This window comes from Cebus imitator, unplaced genomic scaffold (assembly GCF_001604975.1).
Source record: "Cebus imitator isolate Cc_AM_T3 unplaced genomic scaffold, Cebus_imitator-1.0 Scaffold342, whole genome shotgun sequence".
Lineage (NCBI taxonomy): Eukaryota > Metazoa > Chordata > Mammalia > Primates > Cebidae > Cebus > Cebus imitator.
In genome coordinates, this window is record NW_016107657.1 from 432761 (window position 1) to 450310 (window position 17550).

The window sequence follows — 17550 nt, forward strand, 5'->3', positions numbered from 1 at the left end:
ATCAAAAATAATGTTTTTTCCTCAAATGTGACTTCATTAATTTCTGGCATTCTTAGGTCAATGAGGAATCAATTCTTAGATCCATTAATAAAGGGTATTCTTAGATCAATGAGGAATCAATATGAAAAACAGTTTTTTGAACAGCATGCTAGCAGCAGTGAACAGAGGCATGGGTGTGGAAAGTTTTCAAAAGCAGTTTAGCATGAACGATGTTTAGCATGAAGGATATACTGCTGCCAGCACTGGAAACACAGCGACTAAGACCCAGCTGTGCATGCCTGGCACAACCTCTAACCTGTGACTGTGTTTAGTGATGATGATGAACAAGTGGTAACTTTGTGGGATTCTGAACGTCAAGTGAGAAGAAAATGATGTCTGATCTCCTTGTAAATACAAACATTGTTTGAATGTTTATCTTCAGAGTCTATCAATGAGCTGGAAGAAGTGGATATTGAAGTTTTTAACATTGATGAAAAGGCCCCAGTTGTTCATTCATGAACCAATTGTGAATTGAAATAGCTAAAATGTTTCTGAATCAAGGTACTCTTATATAAGTGACGATGAAGATGATAACACTGTAGAAAACGTGCCAAGAGATGACATGGCAAAAATATCTGATGGCTTATTGAAGTGTAGAGCAGTGTGCACTCAAAACAGAACAAGAAATCATGTTAGTTTATAAAATCAAAGATTTCTAAGACAAAAACTCTTGTTAATGAGGCGGATGATGGAGAAAACGTTTTAAAGAACCCATCCAGAAGAATGCTTCCTTATCCCTAGAGTACCCACTTCTAGTCCCTCAATGACTTGTGTTGTTTAGTCTCACCCCCAAAATAAAATATAGTGTATAGCAGCCTTTTAATCAAAACACAACATTGTAGGGGGAGACTGAAAACCTGCTGTTGTTTAGCAGCAGAGACAGATATTCTGGGGATGCCACTGTACTGCTTAGTTACCCAGAACGTGTTATCATTTTTCATTGTATAAATGGCATGTCATCTTTTTTACTGTTAAGTACTTATGTGTGAATAAGTGTAAGACAATGATTGCATATTGGTAGTCTGTAAATTCAGTGTCGGGAATGGTGGTAGTACCAAGCTAGCACAGATCACCTATATGGGTGGCTAAGATAGTGACACCTTTGCTTTCTGATAGTTCAGTATTCACAAACTTTGTTTCAATCACAAAATTATTTAAAATATTGTATAAAATTACTTTCATCCTATATGTAAATTGTGTATACAAAACTTAAATGAATCTCATGTTCAGTCTTGGGTCCCATCCTCAAGATATATCATTATGTATATGTAAATGTTCCCCCCAAAAATGGAAACACTGCTGGTCCCAGACATTTTGGATAAGGGATACTCAACCTGTATAGAACTTAAGATGCTTCAGAGCAGTTGTCTTGAGTCTGGTAGTCTGTGAACTTACTGGGTTTCGTCACCAGGCCTTTTGTGCCTAGCATACTATCTGGTACCACTTAAACTGTAAATAAATGGACTGGGTAACTTGAATTGTTTTCTAGCAGATGTCTCTGTCTTCAGTCTTTTCTGTCTCTAATATGATAAATATTATGCTAACTAATTAATTATTCCAAAGCTCCACTTCAGAGTATCCACATGTGTCTTCCTGATACTTCGCTGAACAAAACAAAACTTCTTCACCTTCCAGATTATGTCCTGTTCTTGAGCTGAGATCCCCAACTGCAGCTGGGATAGACTCTTCCTATGGCACCAGTTGGCCGTGCTCAGACCACTCCTCCCCCTTCCTCATTTAGTCTGTCAGCCTGCCTCTTGTCTCCATTCTTCAGCTTTGACTTCTCTCACACCTGATTGAGACCGGGTGGCAGAGCCACACAGCTAATAACTATTCCAAGTGACTTCAAAACACTGTAATTTGTGCACTGTTAGTAGGATGTACCCTAAGAATGAAAAGAACCACCCAAAAATCCATAACCACAATAAAACTGTTTACAATGATCATATTGGTGATGATAGTATTGGTGTTACTATTCTGAGACTGGTATGCATGAGAGAGATTCTAATTGTCATTCTAAGCATTCTTAATAATTAAGATTCTTAAATTTAACAACTCTGTGTCTCTGAATTTAATTGGAAATATCAGAATGAACCCATGTATATTATCTGAAGCAAATAAGCATTTTTTAAAAAAAGAGCTAGAAGGAATGATCAATTCATTAGCAAAAAGCACCACTAGCAATGAGATTATGGTCTGAAACACCAAAAGGAACCAGAACGCCTTGGAGAAATGGCTGATTCCAAGTCTGGAGTGGGAAACATAATAAAATAAATTAATAAACTTGGAATATCTTGTCATACAGAGAGCAAGAAAGCTATTGATAGTCTAGGATTATTTCCAAAAGAACTCAGAAGTAAGTTGAAGGGTCTCCCACTGGCTTGCCAAAGATGAGACAGTGAACATCAATAAAGGTGATAATTGCAGTGGATCAAAACACACAAACTTTGTATTGATGAGTTCATAATGATACTACACAATAACAATGGATTGACAGAAAATAGGTGAAAGATGCTAGCTAACTAGCTCAATATAGGAAAATGCTAGTGAACTAGTTTACTATTTTGCAAATGAATTAAGTTTCAGTATCTCACATTTATTTTGCCTTGTCACTTATGAACTTTAGGATAATCAAATAGTTGAGGGGAAGTCTTGTTTGTAGAAATATTCTAGATAATAAGTAAGAGGAAGTAACAGAATTAGCATATTACCATTCTGCAGTCCTAATGATTTAAGGGATCTATGTGGTAAGCCTCAAGAACTGCTGACATGATGAGCATGAGATTCAGCTAGGTATTAGGTACCTCCCAATGGAAATACAAACTACCATCAATGATGCAGTCAAGCCAAAAAAATCACCTCCGAATCTGCATGCCTCTATATGCTATAAACTATTTGTAAATGATCCAAGAGGCACATGTTAAACTACACCACAGGGGTGTAACCAACAAAATCCGGACTGTGGGCTACTCTACAGGACAAATGATCCAGTTTCTTCAACACATAAATTCCAATGGAAGAAACAAAACAAACTTTGAATTAAAAGATGTTCAAGAGTCATATCAACTAACTGCTATGTATGAGTTTTATTTGGATACTAATAAAACTGTGAAAAACAGTATTTATGAGATAGCTAGAAATTTGCTCACTGACCAGACATCTGATAATGAATGAAAAGTATTAATTTTTAATTGTGAGTACATATTTTTAAGAAGAGTTCCTGTAGTTTAGAGATACATATTGGAATGTTTATGGATTAAATGATATGATATATGGGACCCACTTCAGATTAATGTGGCAGGGAAAGGGTTAGCATGATCAATGAAACAGGGTTGGTATGCATTGGTTGGCACTTGGGGTTCACTAGACTATTCTGTTGCCTTTTGTATATGTTTAAAATCCTCTCAATTGAAAACATTAAAAATAAACATGCATGGACTCTTGTAGATCCCTTAACCAAGTTCACTCTGTAGTGTGTGTTCTCTGAATTCCCAGAACTGTCATTAAACAAATATTTTTGAGCAGCCTCATTGGCACTGTGTAGGCAAGGAAGAAGGTGCTTGTTACCAGAAGTTTATAGTCTGTTTGGAAGACCACACACGTGTGCACAAAACAGCACTCGACCACAGGGCAGCGACGCATGGGGAATTAACTGGATTACACAGGCAGCGGTGCTGTCTGGGCATGGATCACCACCTTCCATACCTGTAGGTCAGAGTCTCCATCATCTCTTGCGTTTTCTAGATGTGGAGGTTCTTTTCCAAACTAGATTGTAAGTGTCTGAAAAACAGAGGCATTGGTCATCTCTTTAAGTTGAATATTCCTTCACCAATAGGCATGTAAAAAAATGATACCAGGTTTAATATATGGCAATTATAGAAAATTCTGAAATGCAGTAATAAGCACCTATCAGTGTTAACATTTTGATTTCATCCTATTCTGAAACCAGTGTTTTAAAAGTCATTTCTTAACGCTCATATATTTTAGGATATATGTGTAAAAATCTAGCACATTGCCAATTTGGAAGGTTTTCTCCACATTTATTATCAATAAATTTCTCTTTCCTAAGTGCCTTATCTACATATGTGCATAAATTTCGGTTAAAGTTCTGAACAATTTTTATAAACACTGTCTCGCCTGTCCCGTGTTTTTTCCAAGTGCCTTTGCCAGACAGTCAATTCTCTGGTATATTAATATTAGTGATTAGCTTGAGTGGTTTCTTGAGAGCTTGTTCTCACTTTTTCACCATGAAGTCATGTGTGAATCTAGTTTTAGTTAAAGTAATAAACATTTGTTACATGCTTGGAAAAACTTTCTGACTAGACATGAGCTCATCTAAATGTTCACTTTTCACATATGCTGGTGGAAAAGGATATGGATGGAGAGAGAATTATTTTTTATTTCCTTTATACATATGAGTGTAAAGTAATTTTCCAAAAACTCATGATATTGTCCCATTTTCTTTCTTCCAAAGCCATGATTATCTTGAAGTCTGAGTTAACACAGCTGTCTTTCATTACATTCAGGGCGCAGGCATCACTCACCCACCCTTCCCCCCAAGTGAGCTCTGACCCTGGAGAGCTCTTTCCTGGTTCAAAGGGAGCCTTTGCTGAGCCTGCCCACATTTACCTGGTCCACCATCCATATAATTGGAAAACACCATAAAAATCAAAACAAGGGGCTGATTTCATATAGGAACAGAATTATGCCAGTTCATCTACATTATTTTTTCTCTTTTGGAGATAAGCCATGATTTCTGACTTTTCCTATAATAATAACCTTTCATTATTCCATTAAGCTTTCTACCATTTACATCACTGAGGTTTTTTATTTTTGCTCTGTTGTGATAATTTAAGATGAATGTTCCAGCTTTATCCTAGATGCGTTTGAGACAAGGCCCTGTCCAATTGAAGGAATCTCCTAATCTCAATTGATGAAAACAATGGTAGAAAAATCCGTCTCAGAGAGCTCTAGAGAGCTTAGTACTACGGAAAAATGACTGGGCTCGGGTCTAGCTGAATGGAGCAAAGTGATCTCGGCTGAATGGAGTAGAGTGACTGCCACTCCTGAGTCTTAGTGTCTTTGTCTGTAAAGAAAAGTTAGCATTAAATCAGTGGTTCTTAAAAAGGCAACCTTTGAGGATTTCCTGGTGAATTTAATAGCAGAGCCTTGGCCCCACCCCAGATATTTGGATTATTTCCATCTGGGTAAGGTCCTGCTTTCTGGTCCTTCTTAAAGCTCCTCAGATGATTCTAATGTGAAGGAGTCTGGGGTGAGAACCGTCTGACCTCTTCGGAATCACCCACTTCTGAGCTTGAGAAACAGGGCCTCACTGTAGAGATTCCTATTCAGGAGGCAAGGGTGGGGCCTAACAAATTCCCAGGAGATGCACTTGCTCCTAGTCTCTGTTGGCTGATAGGTCTGGAGACTTTTGTCTGAGAACCATCGAGTGAGATGACCCCTGAGGTTTCTTCCATGTCCTGCCTTCTGTGATCAGGTCTGCAAGCCGACCAAGGCGGTCCTTTCGAGGGATGGCACGGTTGCTCCAGGTTAATGCCCAATCCTGCATCCTGCTTCCATGCTTGTCCTGCAGGCAGCACAACTACTGGAGGTTGGATAAACTGCTTCCTTTGGATCTCAGTCTTTGCAAGACCCTTTTCTGGAACCACTGCCCCAAGGACTGTTTTTAGAATACAGGAGTGGCTTTCAGTTCTTCACCTGATGGTCTTTGCTGCAATCAAATGTTTCCTGTAGTTAAAAACCAGCAAGCTTCACGTGGCCAGTCCCTTAGGACCTGTGGGGGGGGGGGGGGGGGGGGGGGGGGTAGAGCCTGGTGTTTTTTGAAGAATGAAAAAAACGACACTGTAAATATTTCTAGCAGTGAGGAGATTCATTTGCTTTATCTTTATTAGATTGCCCAGGAGGCAATAATTGGTCTTTGGCAAAGGACAATGTGAGGACTGGTTGTAAAATTCTTTTGGCAACAGTTGAGATGCTTCATTTGAATAGAGCATAGCAATCTGTAGGGGCCGCTCTGGCTTCAAAGGCTTTTACATAGTTTTAGCAGCACAGTTGGGATGGAAGATGGACAGAGACAGTATTTGACGTCTTTTTTTTTTCTTTCCTACCAGGATGACAAGGATTTGGTGCATGAATTTGTAGTGGCTGAAGGTCTGACATGTTTGATCAAGGTGGGAGCTGAGGCTGATCAGAACTATCAGAACTACATCTTAAGAGGTAAGTCATGACCGGGCATGCAGCAGCTGCCCCAGCTGCATGGGGAATCTGGGTTTACCTTCAGGAGCTTAACTACTGAGAGCTTTTTAAAAGACTTCGATTTGAGAGTAAGGTGGTAAAGATACCCTATGGCAAACAACATCTGCATCAGGTTTTATCAATTCCTAGTAATTGGTGACTGTGCTAATTTTTACTGACTTTCACCTGAAGTGATTTTACCAGCTTATTAGGAAAAATGTACCATTCACTGGGTTCTTTATAATCTCTCTTCTTTGTTGAGGAAGGAGACATACTAAATGGCCTTGGATAAAAGCCTGCATCTCAGCAGAAAGCCACCCCAAACCAAAGGGGCCAATTTATTTATTGGGGAAAAAAAAATTCTTCCCAATCTGAGTTATCACCTGGGGCTCTTGTCAAAGTACACATTTCTCACCTTGTCTTCCTATTTCTGATTCGATAGTTCTGAGTGGGTCTGGGAATTTTCCTTTTAAAGAACGATTCTGATTTCATTACAAAGCAATGCAAATGTGGAGTTTGAAGTGCTTACTCCTGTTCCAGTTCATGAATTTAATGGTGCTTTTATAGACATAGGGTTTTTTGTGCATCTTTATATAAATAATTTCATTTATATAAACAACCTGTAAAAAAAAAAAAAAAAGGCAGGGCAGGAATGATTAGGTTGAACCATATGAAACTGCTGCTATCAACAGTTTTGACCTAAAAAAGAACTTTTATAGTTTAATATTATCTACATTTTGCAGTTGAAAACAACTTGATACTTAAAGAAGTCAAGCTTTTTACCTAATAAACTCAATTCCCATAGTGCACCAGGCAGCAGCTGTGCCCATGCACTGAGGTATGTCAAGGCTGGTCAGGATTCTGTCATCCCCTCTGTATCTATGCCTGTGACTCCACAAACTGCATGTTCAGCGCTCATAGGAGAAAATAAAACCACCCAAACCTTCCTTTCTTTTTTGGTTGGTTGAAAGAAGAATGAAAATCATACATGAAAAGTATGATTTAATGTCAGATGTCCGTGTTTGGAGTTGAATGAGACAAGGAAGCTGACAGTCATCTCATCTGTTTGGTTTTGCCCTGAGAATGCTCCTTGTGTTCTGTGGTGTTTTCCAGCCAATCAGAACTTTCAGTCCTTCCTTCTTTCCCTTCTTCTGTAGCGTCACTGTAACAAAAAGCAACAGAGAGAACTTAGGGCTCATTAAAACATTTTTTTAAGGTTGTCTTTTCAAGTCAGTGCTGTCTTTGTTGATTCTGATAAATGGCAAATGTGAGTGAGAGTTCCTGAGCCTCTCACTTTGCTGTCCCGTGGTGTGTGTGCAGCAGTGTTTGTGGGGCTGTGGAGTTGGCTCTTTGTCCACCCTCAGTCTTTTCCTGGGCTTGTAATAGATCCTCCATTACAAGTAGTCAGCAGAGATGCTTTATTACTAAATTTTGTGATTTCTATCCTTAATAATGTAAACATTTATATCAAAGCTGTTGTGCTATGTTTTTGTGCATTCAAATGCAGCCAACTGTGTGTCTAAAGAGACGAGCGCAGGCCTGGATTCTCACCCTTGTGTGTCTGTTCACATTGGGCTAACACCTAGACAGGAGGAAGGTGCAGAGATAAGGGTGGGAGAGCTTCCTTTAGTTTATTTTCCAAGTATAATATCGATGCCCATATGTTGAACCACATGTTAGGAGATAGATTTAAAATTGCCTAATTCTGAATAGTGAGTCCACACTGACAATATATATTTTGTTCATGTTTAAAGTGTACATCGCTTTAACTTTACCAAAAAATAAGTTATCTCCGACACACACAGACACACCTCTGGAGAGCTGTAACCATCTTCATGTTTATCCCCATTCTTCTGACCCTTATCTAGGAGCATACTTGTGTGTTTCTATTATGTGATCATCAGTGTAAGTGTTTACATCCAAGCCTGATCGAGGGGGGCAGCCCTGTCTGCTGTGGTCAAAACTCACTTCCTCTTCCCTAGACCTCATATGAATTAGAACTGGATCACATGACCCTCTGTAGCTGCAAGGGAGGCTGGCAAATGGAGTGCCTTCCTAGACTTCACAGGGGAGGCAACAGAGAGAGAAAGGCATGGACTTGAGGGTTATGAGTCCCAGCTGCCTAGAGGGAGTTCAGAAAGAAAATTAAGCATAGCTGAGAAAGCCCTTTCTGGTGAGCAAGTGAGGCCCTTCCCACCGGCGGTCTGCAGGCTGCTGAGGGAATCCTTGTGCATGTGCAGGTTAAACACAGGTCCTGGTTGCCAGCAGTGTGAATTGTACTTGCTGGCAATGAAAGATGGTGTTGATACAGGGAACTTTATCCACATCCTCTACCTTAGTGAATATTTACCATGAAGCTTACAGTAGTTAATTTTACAGTGTTCTTACCTGAATCAGAAAGGTGCTAGAGGCAATTCCTGAATGTTCTCAGAATGCCCACCTGTGACCAGGGGAGAGCCCCATCAACCAGCTGCTGCTTCTCTCATCCAGCTTTTCTGCCTGTCCTTAGAGAAAATGCCAGGGAGGTGAGGCCCTAGCTGCAGACAGCTCTTCCAAAAACCTGAGAAGACCTCATATTTCCATCATCACCACCAAAGCCTTGTGTTCATATTTTCCTTTCCAATAGTGTCTCATTAATGGTGACCAGAAGGCTCATCATGCATTATCTGAAAGATGAGCACTCTATTCAGGCTACTGCAAGACATTTTGCTTTCACAGAACAGAGGTGCCTTTGCATGCCTGTGTCTCAGAGGACTTGGTCACCAGGGCACTGGGCCCAGTTGTCACCACATTTTGATGTGTCTGACCAAAGCCCATACCAGGAAAGTAACTTCTAAGGGATGGAAATGACACATTTCTTGGGATGTCACATTGTTTTCCTACAGGGAAGCTGTGATTTTTCACTAGCTCATACGTGGAGTCACTCCTTTGTGACTTTGAACAATTTCTCATGCAGGCTTTAAGGTTGTGCTAACTGCTGGCAGCCACTGGACATTTGCAGTCAAGAGCCTTTGAATTGCCTCTTTATTTGTCCATCCATGTTTTAACCATATTATCTTGGTTGAAGACTGGTGAGGCCAGAGACAGATCTAGAGAAGAGGCTAGGAAAAGTTTTGCAGTTATTTTATTCACAGTTCCTTGGGGAGAAGACATGGCACCCATGCAGGACCATTCAGGAAGCACAGATGTCGGTCATGAGGTGGAGGGAGAGGTAGACTGTGGCAAACACCTGCATGTGCCTTCCAAGGGACAGGCAAGCTGGCTGAGGATTGGCCCTGAGGCTCAGGGTGGCCCTGGAGTGGGGAGGGCCTGTGTATAGTGGCCCAGGGTGTGAGAGCCCAGTGGGAGAGAAGGTTGGGTGTGGGCTTAGTTGTTGCTGGAGAAGGGGAACTGGCTGGTCGCTAGCCAGGGCCTCAAAACTGAGTTAAGCTGGACACAGTGGCACATGCCTGTCATCTCAGCTACTTGGAGGCTGAGGCTGGAGGCTCATTTGAGCCCAGAATTTGAGGTTATAGTGAGCTATGATTGCACCACTGCACTCCAGCCTGATAACAGAGCAAGACCCTGTTTTTAAAAAGCTGTGGCAAGATAGCATCTTTAAAAATGACGTTGCCAACCAATTGTCCTAGTGCCTTGAAAAGTGTGCCCATCATGAAGTCATCTCAGGAGATTTGCTCTGTGTGGCCACGTGGGAGTCCTATGGCTCCAGAGGAAACAAGAGCATGTAGAGAACCTAGGACTTTGCCAGATCTGTTTTTAGAACTCTTAATTTATCTTTATTTGTATACGCAGCTCCCTCTCAGCATTTTTTTTTTAAGGCCCAAGAGTCCGCTGCTTTTCTTTGAGGCTGTGTCTGCTGAGCGGTAGAAAGAAGTTTAGTTACAGTATAGGCAAGTGCAGTCCAAAGCTGCGAGCAGGCTGCTGGGAAGAGTTCTTAACTGTGCAACATGGAGGAATAATATTTATCTGACTTATTTTTCTTGGATGGTTGTAGCTAATGATCTAAAGGTTTTCAGGATAGCCAGTATTTAATTTAAATCTACTGTGGAATTTTGTACCTCACAATTATTCTTATGGAAGGAGGACCTGGAGTGGTATATTCCTGGGAACTTAAACTTTCTGCACACATCCCTGAGCCTTCTCTATGGGCCGTGCACCATGTCAGGCCCTAGGGTTGTGACGATGAAACCAAGATACACCTTGTCTTGAAGCAGGCCCCTATGGGGTATCCTGCATGGCATATTTTATATGCTGAATTGAATGAGTCTTGTAAGCTTGGAAATTGCATATGTGCGATATGCTTTGGAGGAGAAAAGAGAAAGAGATAAGTAGAAACAGTAAGACCAGCTGCGCTTTCTGGCTGTAACTCGAGAAACCACCTCTTTGGGCTAGGTTTACATGGAGAAATTTAATGTAGTCATTTCATCTAAAGCAAAATACCAATTAATCATAAAACGCCTCAGTTGGTATCAGTTATTTTAAAAGCTGGATAAGATCTTAAAACTCATTTAACTCAGCCTTTTCATTTCAGATGAAAATTGCAGATAGATTTTGTTTGCCCTCACATATTTTTAAATGTTTTAATGATTGTCAGCATTTAAACACTGGAAGATTTGATATGTTTTTTAAGAATCCAGATTTCAGGCTCCTTTAGAAAAAACTGTGCCAGAGTTGACTATATTACACTGTAGGAAAAATAATCCCCAAGTGCCATGCATATTAGGGGATCCCTTAATGAGAATCAGGACATATGGCCAGATGGGCTTGTTGGCATTGACGGTACCAGAAATGGAAATATCATAGGTAGCATGGAAAGAGATTTTATGATGTCAGAAGGCAGTGGCACAAAATGATCATGTGATTATTAAACATCATGTCAGAAAAACTGAAGCTTGTATTTTGGCATTTTATGAAATGCCAAAAAGAAGAGCAGAAGCTGGGTTCAGACTATAGGGAAGGCACCAAACTGGCCCCAAGGTGAGGAGACAAGAGCAAAGGGAAAGAGTTTCTTGCTTCCTTAATCAAGGTTAGGTCCTTGGCTACGTATTTTCCACAGAACGGCCCAGCCTGATTCTTTGCAACTTCATGACACTGGCCCTGTGTCCCCTGTAGCTGGCTTGGAGGAAGCTCTTTCCTGCCACTTGCCAGGAGGGCTTTTTGCTTTGGGTCTGGGCTTCAGGGATTATTATGGTAGCTGTACAGCTCGGCTTTGATGTGGATGACACATGAGTCCTGGAGGTGTCTCCAGCCCCAGGTGGGTTGAGGCCGGTGTTGAGAATGGAGTCCTTCCTCAATTGATGTCTCTCTTGCTGAGTGGTATAACAGGACTATTTCCAAAAAAATCACTACAGCATGTGGGGACTGGCAGCCCATGGGAGCTAAATGGAGCCCGTGGGGCTAAATGGAGCCTGCAGCTGTTTTGTGTGCCCTATCTAATAGGTGTAAAGATTTTTATTTACAAATCATTAAAAACTGGGAGATTTGACATAAAGATAAGCTTTCTGGTTTTTCTTGAAATACTGAAAACTTAAGCCGACCTGGCTTGTGGGATGTGGACTGGGGAGGGATGGGGAAGCTGGCCCTTGCGATCTCCACGTGGTGTTTGCTTTTTCTTCCTCCCGTAGTTGTGGAAACCTCTGCTTTAGGTGTCTTGGGGCCCTGGCTGGGTCTGACCTCCCTCTGGCCTCTCTCTCATGTCCCTTTGGCATGCTGTTAGGGATGTGGCCTCCAGGGTGAACCAGCCACCCTGCCCAGGAGTGTGGTCATGGGCAGGGAAGCTGTGGCCTGTACTGCTTGGGAGGGGATGGGAGGCCGAGTTACCCTGCCGCTGTTGGTACATGATGACACATGCTGGAGTACTCTGTGTGTCCCATCTGTGGCTCCTCTTGACACCCCCTGCCACTGTACATCAGGCCTGCACCTTCTTTAGAAACTGGGCCAGAGAGTATATGGGACCTGCACTTGTGTCCTCCCCATTCCAGCCTGTACAGGCACAGAGGACCCCAAATGGACTGAAATTGGGGCAGTTCATGGCTCTCCCCTGGCCTGCCAGGCCGTAGGATACTGTGTCTTTGTCCAGCTTTCAGCCTGACTTTCTGCAGCGCTGTTTCTCACGGGAGGGAGCTGGTTCTCCCGGAGCCAACTGCAGTCTTGCTGGTGTTTCTGGATGGATCTGCCAAGGTCAGTGGGGATCACTTACTGTGGTTGGCCTACCCCTAGTCTCAGGGCTTGGGGATTCCCTTGTCCATGTCTCATTGGTCATTTGGGTAGATTTGGAGGATGGTGATTTGAAAGCTCCTCGCTGTGCCGCTTTTGCAAGTGCTGAATGATCCGAATCATCATCACTGTGGCTGGCACCCTGATGGCCTGTCAGCCCCTAGTGCTGTGTACAGGAGCGTCATGGGTCAGGTGGGCAAGGAGCTCTTGCCAGGGGAAGCAAGGAAAGGCCGGGGCCAGATCCTGACCTCTGGTGGGACAAAGTGTCCTTTGTACATCCTCTGTTCTGAGGTGAGAGAGGAAAGCTGGGCTATTCCATGGGTGGGGCAAGCAGCATCCACAGCCCTGAGCCTTTCACCTCATTGGGCAGCAAGTGCAATATTTGCCATCAGCTTCTAACTCTACATGAGTACTTCGGCTCTAAGGTTGGTTTTGGTTTTCCCTCTCACTTTCTTCCAAGGTATTTTTTCCTATGATTAGAGAATGCTTGTCTCTGGGTAACTTTAGTTTATGATGAGTAAGCCTTTCCTATTTTTTTTTAAGGGACATAGTCTCAGTCTATCACCCTGGCTGGAGTGCACTGTTGTAATCATAGCTCACTGCAGCCTCAAACTCCTGGGTTCAAGCTATTCTTCTGCCTTGGCCTCTCAAGGAGCTGGAACCACAGGCATGTACCACCATAGTTGTCTAATTTTTTTTGTTTTTTGTAGTGATGAGCTCTTACTATGTTTCTCAGGCTGTTCTCAAATCCTGGCCTTAACAGATTCTCCTGCCTTGGCTTCCCAAAGTGCTAGGCTTACAGGCATGAGCCACCACGCCCAGCTTCTTTCAAATTGTAATTTTCCTAAAGTACAAGTTAATTATGAATATTTTTGAATATAGCAAGTGTTCAGTTGTAACAGAAATACTTCATGTAGAGCAATCTTTCTAAAGAAATAGACAGCTGGGTAGCCCTGGCAAGCATCTCCAGCTGGAGCAGCATTAGGCCAACCCATGTGAAGTTGCTGATATTTGACCACTTTTACCTACAGAAAGGGCAAAGTTGTATGGTTTAACTTACTATGCCATATTAAATTATGTCAGGATTAATATCATAATTTAATCTTAACCTGACTCCTTCTTAGGTTGATTAGATGCTTCTTAAAGTTCATCCTGCATTCTATCTGGAATCACATTTCTCCAGAAATTCAGGCCACTTTGCAAACCAAAAAAGAAAAAAAAAGCCCTGGCAATGTCCTACAATCATGCCTCTGAGTCCTCCACCTTAAAGAGCCATTGTTGTCTCAGTCTTGGCCAGAGAGATTCCTCCAGAATTTTAGTTTCTACTAGAAGTCTCTCTCTTCTTCCTTTTTTTGTTCTCTTCTTCCTTTTATCTGAGATGAAAAGGAAGAGAGAAAAAGTTATTTGGCCATTCCTACACAGAGAGTGTGGAATTTTCCACGACCAAATCTCACTGTTGTGTTCATCAGGAATTTTTCCACCTTATTCATACCAAAGATGTGCCTCCTTACTCTGTTCTTCTCTCCTTGCTCAGTAGACTTTTCCAGAGGAGCTGCTGGCTAGGTGCACCTTGAAGCATGATTGTTATTTCGTTGGCTCTCACTTTATCTCACACATGGTCTTCTTTTAGAAGGTTTCTATTTGTGAATCCAGGTTTATGATAGAACAAAATGTCAAAAGCAAGATTTAAACCTAGCCCCATGCATCGAATAAAACAATTTTTTTTTTTTTTGGTAAGAGGGAACTAAGATTTTCTGGGGAAATATCAGTTGGTATATTCATAGATTTCTGCATTTTGGAGGCTTGAGGGGTCTTGGTAGATTAGGCCAGCCTCCTGGCAGGCACCACTCCTTTTCTAACACTGTGATTGCCCCTGCCATTAATGTCCACAAGACCTCCAGCCCAGGCTACTCTCCAGTGCCTCAGGCCTGTGGAGCCAGCCATGGCTTGGGTATCTCCATCTCCACTGCACCATCCCCAAACCCAAAACCAACGTTTTTGCACCCTAGTCAGTTCCTCTGCAGCTCTGTTCATCATACCAACAAAGCATAATCATTCATCACATTCAATTCAGCCACCCTAGGGCCTCCCTAACCCCTTCTCTCATTCATCCTTTGTAATCATCAACCGCCAGACTAGGGCTTCTCTACCCTTCACTACCTTTGAAGTCCTTTTATTTCTGTCTGTTCCCAGTTTTTAAGTTCAGATCATCATTTGTTCCCTCCTAAACTGCTCTATCAGCCACCTCATGGGTCTCTCTGCTGTCAGTCCTGCCTCCCTTTGGCCCATTTTGCTCCTGTTGCGTGGGTTGACTTTGCACCATGATTTGCTCTCCTCAGTCCTTGGTTCAACTCCTTCAGTGGCTCCTCTCATCCTCAGGATGAAATCCCAGGCCTTCCATGAGTGTAGAGCCCCCTTTGGCCCTGCCCTCGTGTGTCTGCAGTCCACTGCAGCCACTCCCTGCTATCTCAGTGAGGGTGATGTTCTTTCCTGCAGACCTTGGCATCTGCCTACAAGGCCTTGCTCACCATCTTCATCTGGTTCACACATTATCTTTTGCTTCCTGCTCATCCTGAGATTGGAGTTCAGATACCATAATCTCTAGGAGATCTTCCCTGGCTTCCCAGTGTTTTGGCCCTCTATGAATACCCTGATCTTGACATTTTACCTCACTAATAATAAATATTTGTGAACATACACTATGGACTAGGAACCCTAGGCAAATTCCCTGCACCATATTAGACTTCTTGCAAGTCAGGTTCCATCCTTGTTCTGTGAGATCCTTGATGCCAGGCATGTGTGTGTGTGTGTTTTTTGAGACAGAGTCTTGCTCTATTGCCCAGGCTAGAGTGCAGTCTCGGCTCACTGCAACCTCTGTCTCCTGGGTTCAAGTGATTCTCCTGCCTCAGCCTCCAAAGTAGCTGGGATTACAGGTGCCTGCAACCACACTAGGATGCCAGGCATTTTTTAAGAGCTCAGTGGAAATGGGCTGACAGGGGTAATAGATAATGATAGAATATCTGAAGAGAAAGGGAAGTTACTACTTGTGAGAAAGCTGCTGATTTGTACTCATAATTGGAGAGAGCCAGAATTTGCTTATCTGAAGCTTTAGTTCACCAGATCTTATTTCTGAAGCAGTGGAGCACAAGCTGATTTGGTTTTGGTACTCTTCAAAAAAGGCCAAATTACTAAACTTTCTTTTTGATAATTGCTAGTTCAATAGGTCTGTATATATATATCTACTAGGGTGTATATCTTGATTTTAAATACGACATGATTTGCACAGATAAAATACATGCAAATACCATTATACTGTACAGCCAGTTTTATATATGGAGGAGTTAATTACTTGCCTCTGAAGTAGATGGATTGTGGATTCCGTGGAGATGGGAGTAGTGTCATCACAGCCGTACGCAGCTGCACCAGCCTGCTCCTGAGTGCCACATAAATATTCAACAGTAGCTGAGGAAAACAGTTGAATGAATGCCTGGGAGGGGAGTCCCCAGAGCCATGCCATGGAGCTCTTGTGTTGATCTTGTTCAGTGTTTTATGAGTGATTGTGGGTAAACACAAAGTTTATACCAGGAAATGTGTGTGCATGATCAGGAGATGTAAAATGGGAAGACAGCAATTATATGACACACCTTCAAGTGTGATGTAGAAGGCTTTCACTTGATTTGATTTTCAGTATCCTCACTATTTCAACCTCATTATCTCGTCATCTTTGCTTTCTTTGCCCTGTCTCTTCTATCCCTAGCTCCTTAAAACCAGACCTTTCTAAAACCCCTCGGATGGGAGTTTGGCCTGACTTGTTTCTGGAGCTAATTCCCAAGGCAAGTAGCACTCCCTAGCCTCCCAGCCACACTGGAGTTGTGTCTGCCATCAGTGCTGTCTGGGCCCCAGCATTCCTTGAAACACTGCTGGGACTGCTGATCCTAGAATTACAGCTCTACTCTTGTCTTCTTCCAGGTCACTTTGGCCTTGGGGCTGGGCTTGAGTATGCAAGGCTTCAGTGAGGGAAGAGGTTAAATGTCATTAGATAAATAAGTGGTTGTTTTTAGAGGAGGGGGCAAAATTCTTGCCCTTAGAATCAGATTAAAAGCAATAAGTAGGAGTTAAAAGAGTGTTTTTTGACTGAAGACAAATCCAAGAACAGAGTTGGAAAATTCGTTTATTTCTCTTGCCAACATAAATTGATCAGCAGTGCCTTTCTGGAGCAGTCTCCTGAGGATTCTGAGGCCACATCCAGCATCAGCAGGAAAGAGTGCCACAGCTGATTAGGGAAGACTGGCAATGGCTTCAGAGCTGAGGAGTGAGGGCAGGAATACTAGACATGATTTGGTTCTTCTGGAAAATACTAGGCATTTTCAGCATGTTTCTTTAGTTGATTTCAAACAGGTGTGTGGCAACAAGGTTTCCAGCCATAGAACACATCACTTTGCCCTGGAAATGCTCTAGCAGAGGCCAGATGATCTGTTAGGGCTGCTAGGCTTAGGGTCAGGTGCCACTGATGACCTCTTAGACCCTTCCACCTCTAAGATTCTGTGATTCTAAGTAAAATATAAAAAGCAGAAGGGATGAAAGCAGAGCTGTTTGACTTTCCCTCTTCTGCATGCTCTGTGTTAATTGCTGTAGAATTCCCAGGTTGTTACCAAGCACGTATTGTCCTCTTTCAACTTCAGATAAGGCCATCTCATTACATGACATAGACTCCAGCCAATTTATTGAAAATGAGGGTGAACTATTTTTCATCACTAAGAGGCTAGTGTTTGGCTGGACGTGGTGGCTCATAGCTATAATCCCAGCACTTTGGGAGGTCAACACTGGCAGATCCCTTGAGGTCAGGAGGTTGAGACCAGCCTGGCCAACATGGTGAAGCCCAGTCTCTACTAAAAATACAAAAATTAGCCAGGCAAGGTGGTGCATGCCTATAATCCCAGCTACTGGGGAGGCTGAGGCAGGAGAATCACTTGAACCCAGGAGATGGAGGTTGCAATGAGCCAAGATTGCACCACTGTATTCCAGCCTGGGTGACAGAGT

The 17550-nt window shown here is 42.5% G+C and overlaps 1 protein-coding gene across 12 annotated transcripts in view; it reads left to right on the forward strand.

The window, feature by feature from the left end:
• Nucleotides 1–17550, forward strand: part of FHOD3 (formin homology 2 domain containing 3) — a 487025-nt gene that overhangs the window by 211589 nt on the left and 257886 nt on the right. For all 12 annotated transcript variants that reach the window (XM_037730378.1, XM_037730382.1, XM_037730380.1 and 9 more), the window contains exon 5: nucleotides 6171–6276. In XM_037730378.1, coding sequence (XP_037586306.1) covers nucleotides 6171–6276 — 106 coding nt within the window. The remainder of the gene's footprint in view (nucleotides 1–6170; nucleotides 6277–17550) is intronic.